We start from the raw sequence: 4,723 nt of genomic DNA, 5'->3' as shown, positions 1-4,723 counted from the left end.
GAGCTGCACTTGAATGCCCGAGAGGCGTTTCAAAGATGGCCGCCGAGTGACATGACTTGCCTTAAGGGACTTTGTTATAAGTCATATATGCTGCGTCCCAGTTCGCCTACTATGTCCTAAAAGTATGTACTCTTTTTGTGAAGAAAAAGTACATACTTTTGAGTATATAGCAGAATAGTAGGCAAGCTTTGGGACATACTACTTTATCATAACTGCTTTAGCGGACGCTCTGTTGTTTAGTTACCTGAATCCTGTCACTGTTTAAACTGCCCTGTCAATCATCACAGTTAACATTATCTACATTTCGTTTAATTTGATTTCCTACCATAATAAAGAGAAATGAAGAGGCATGTTCTTTCACGAGTCTTTCATGCAGAGAACTCTGCTCTTGTGTTTGCATAATTATGCATTTAAACGTTAATGACCAAACCTATCATTATAAAAGTTCATAATGTTGCTGCACATGAAATATAACGAGAATAACTTTAATTTCTTTTTCTTTTTTTTAGCACACATTATCACTCAAACCCCTTTCTCTACCTGTCCATTGGTCGCGCACATCCTCCATGTTTGTAGTTTAACAGTTTTTATGCGTGTTTGTAGTTCTAATCGAATCCTCGTTCACCGCAGTGTGTTGTGGGCAATATTAGCCGTTAGAGTGTGCATTGATCGTTAAAGGTTGTATCAGCGATTTCTAGCCTGAAACATAAAGTGTCAAATTCAGCTGACCTTTCATCACGATCCGCTCGCTGCCTGCCCCATGAATTGTCTGTGAAAAAACCGCGTCTCTCTGGTCAGCCTAGGGTCCGAGATATGCCAAAAAAAACAATCGGCACTACCAACCTTTCCACAGATAAACAAACAGTGTTCCAACCAATCAGCGTCAGGGGTTTGGTGTTGTGGATTTTCGCTCCGCCTCCCTCACATCCCTGCACCAGTAGGAAAGTCCACAACACCAAACCCCTGACGCTGATTGGTTGGAACACTGTTTGTTTATGTGTGGAAAGGTTGGTAGTGCCGATTGTTTTTTTTGGCATATCTCGGACCCTAGGCTGACCAGAGAGACACGTTTTTTCACAGACAATTTATGGGGCAAGCAGCGAGCGGATCGTGAAGAAAGGTCAGCTGAAATTGACACTTTATGTTTTAGGCTAGAAATCGCTGATACAACCTTTAAGTAGTAGACCATCCGGGAATCTTTGGAATACTTTTTTAAAACATACTATGATTTGGGACATACTAATTCTATTTTCGAATACTGTCCGTCAGTTTGCGAATTGGGACGCAGCAATAGATAAGCAGGAATTGGCTTAATATTTTGGCAAACTAAAGTTAATAGGTAATAAAGATAAATACAAACAGAATTATCTTGCCCTGGAAACCCTGGTTCAGTTTGGCCACCTTTTGTGCACCTTTTGTGCCTTAGGGGCCGTTCACATGTAGCGTCTTTTGCGCGCTCAAGTTTGTTATTTAAAATGTAGACGCGCAGCTTGCGCGCGCATAATGGACGCGCTCGTTTTTTCCAGGCGCGTCCACGCCGCATCCAGATAAAAACATCTCAACTTTTCAGAATGCCGCAAGCACACCGCAGGTCATGTGACAAGAACCAGTCAATCAGCTTCCTCACGTTTTTCCGTTACATTGAAACCTCTGTAGAAACATGGAGGAGCAGCTCATCATTGTGGTCCAGGGATTTCCTGGAATTTATGATTTGTTAAGCCCCCATTATTTTGACGCTAATAGAAGAAACAATGCATGGAGACGCATAGGCTTGGAGCTAGAGCGCAGCTGATGGTTGCTTAGAAACGGCAGACGCTTCCGGAGCGCAAGCGCCCGAGCGCTTTGTTGATAAGGAAGAAAGCGGCGCGCCGAGCGCTTTCCACGCTTTTTAGGCGCGACATGTGAACGGCCCCTTAGAGAGTTTTTCCACTCTATTTGATTTGTTATAACTTTTAGCATAGTACTCCAAATATTTTTCCCGGTCTGACCGATTACAGCCCCAAACATGACAATAATTTACCATTTTCATGAGTAATAACCTTTAAAATATGCAAGTTTTGTTGGGTTCAGTGGAATTGTTTACATTCAGTCCCACCAATACGCATCTTTAAAAAAAAAAAAAAAAACTCTATGGAAGTGAATGGAGCCAATTTCAGTGTTTTGTTATGCATTTAATAAAGCATCACTCACTTTGTTTCACAGACAGGGCTTAGATTAAACCAGAATAAGGCCTTAGTTAAATTAGGACATTTAGTTTTGTTTTTTTTAAGTGTCCTAGAAAAAACATTACCTGTGTGCATATTTCAAATCAATGGAACTGCCATTGACATATTTAAAGGTATGTTCCTTTCCGTTAAAACAGCTTAAATGTTTAAACGCATTTTAGTCTGGGACTAGACTAGACTAAGCTTGGTCTGTGAAGCTGGGCGTTAGTATTCAGTTAAAACGTATTTAAGTTATAAAGTTGTTCTCATTATTTTTATAGTCATTTCAAGGTTAATGGCACTGCACTGTCATTGTGACAAAGTTGCAAAACTGAATAAAGAAAGGTTTTTGTTTTGTTTTTTTACACTGAAATCATGTTAACACGCACATTACTCAACTCTTGTGGCTATTCTACAGAAACAGCAAGAAGCCTAAAAGCCTATTTTAACAGGATAGTTCAGCCAAAATTAATTACTCACCCTCATGTCGTTCCAAACCTGTAAGACTTTCGTTCATCTTCGGAACACAAATTAAGATATTTTTGATGAAATCAGGAGCTTTCTGACTCTGCATAGACAGCAACGCAACTGTGACACGTTCACAAGAAAGGTAGCAAGGACATTGTTAAAATAATCCAAAAAAAAATTAATTCACTGCATGCGCCGTGGTTTTCTTGTGAATGCACCTCAAAGACTAACACGGAAGAGAAGAAATTGTTGAATAAAAGTTACTATTTTTGTTTTCTTTGTGCACAATAAGTATTCTCATAGCTTCATAAAATTACGGTTGAACCACAGATGTCACATGGACTATTTTAACAATGTCTTTACTACCTTTCTGGGCTTTTAAAAGAGGGACCACTAAAAACAGATTTACATAAATCTAAATTTTGTTGATTGGGCTTAACTTGCAATGAACCCAGAATGTTCCTCTAATCACCATCAGTGTAAAGCCCTCTAAAGGCTGATCAGTCTAAACATGAGCATTTTGTTTTGTACATCTATTTATAAAGTACACAGAAGAATGAGGTCCTTCTGGTCTGTTCTTTGTTATCTGTTCATCCTTTTGCCATTTACTTCTGCAAAACCTGTAACTCTTCTTGCGGTGGGTTTCTCCCTGCAGCATAAGTGCTGGTTTTTCTTCCTCCTGTCCATTTGGCGAAGAACGATCTGGAATTTTCCCCAACGAAGAAGAAGAGGATGGGGTCCAGACAACTGTTAGCCGTGCACAAGCAATGCGCTATGACGGCAGCCTTCCGGACGACCAAAAGAAAGTCACATGAGTTTTTGTATCCATTCGTTTGGGCATCATTTTCAGTTGTTAAGAAGATTGTCCGCACTATGTGATAGGGCAAAAAACACACCAGAAAGATCCCAAGGCTAATGATGACCACAGCGCAAGCCTTCTTCCTGCAAGGTCTGGTCCTGCCGAGTGCAGGACTAGGCGTTAGAAGGTTCTTCGCAACCAAGACAGAGCAAAAAATGACTACAACCAAGGGAAACACAAACCCCACCGGGAACGTAACATTGTTGATCAGGAGCAGTTGATCGACATTGTCCTCCGCCAACTCCAAACATCGAAAACTGCTTTCGTCGTGAGGTTTTTTCTGGGTGAACAACAGTGGACTGCAGGCGAAACCCATAAAGAGCCAAATGAGAGCGCACACGATACCCGCGACGTAGTGAGTCTGTATACGTATGTACAGATACGGTCGCACCAGCGCCAGATAACGTAAGATGTTCAGGGCCACCAGGAAATACACAGAGCTGTACATATTAAGATAAAACACGTATGAGATTACTTGACAGGTGACGTGGCCAAAGATCCAGTGAGAGTTCAGCATGTAGTACGAGACCCTCAGGGGAAGTGACGACACTAGCATCAGGTCTGATACCAACAGGTTCACCATTAACACGCTGACAGGAGTGAAACCCTTTTGGGTCCTCCATTGGCTGAAGAAGACGCAGACGGATAAAGAATGACCGACGAGTCCCAGGACAAAAATGAGTATGTATGCACTAGGATACACCAGGTGTTTGAAGTAATCAGAGCTGTTGGAGCTCAAACAGGAGATGTTTTCCTCTGTTCTGAGCTCTCGAAGAGACGTATTCATGTCCTTCCCTGGATAATGATTACAGAGTTAGTGTTAGTGATTTAAACATTGCATTGCACTGACAGAAAAAGCAACACATTATTCAGAATATCTTTTGTTTCGATGAAACCTTAGTATAATAATGTACACTCTTAAAAATAAACAATTTTGTCAGCACCAACATATCCACCTTATTCTGGTTTTAGTAACTTATGTAACAGTTTGGTCAAATGCGTGTCCATATTGGAGATACTCGGATGTAAACAACAGCATGGATTGCACGGTTAATGTACTATTGTATACATTGTTTTGATAATTTATGCTGTTTAAACCATGGAAAAAAATGTGTGGAAGCTGCTAAATCATGTAGAGAAGGACTTAGTATGGAGGAAAGGCCGCAAAATTTTGAAAACTAAAGTAAATATG

The 4,723-nt window shown here is 40.7% G+C and overlaps 1 protein-coding gene across 1 annotated transcript; it reads right to left on the bottom strand.

Annotated features, from left to right (window-relative positions):
• Window positions 1–3,022: 3,022 nt before the first annotated feature.
• Window positions 3,023–4,318, bottom strand: cysltr2a (cysteinyl leukotriene receptor 2a). Its single transcript, XM_073823986.1, has one exon. The coding sequence runs from the start codon at window positions 4,316–4,318 to the stop codon at window positions 3,278–3,280; it is 1,041 nt and encodes a 346-aa protein (XP_073680087.1). The 3' UTR covers window positions 3,023–3,277.
• Window positions 4,319–4,723: the final 405 nt, after the last annotated feature.

Source organism: Garra rufa, chromosome 19 (genome assembly GCF_049309525.1).
Source record: "Garra rufa chromosome 19, GarRuf1.0, whole genome shotgun sequence".
Classification (NCBI taxonomy): Eukaryota; Metazoa; Chordata; class Actinopteri; order Cypriniformes; family Cyprinidae; genus Garra; species Garra rufa.
The sequence above is the reverse complement of the archived record's forward strand: the minus strand, read 5'-3'. Positions and strand labels throughout refer to the sequence as shown.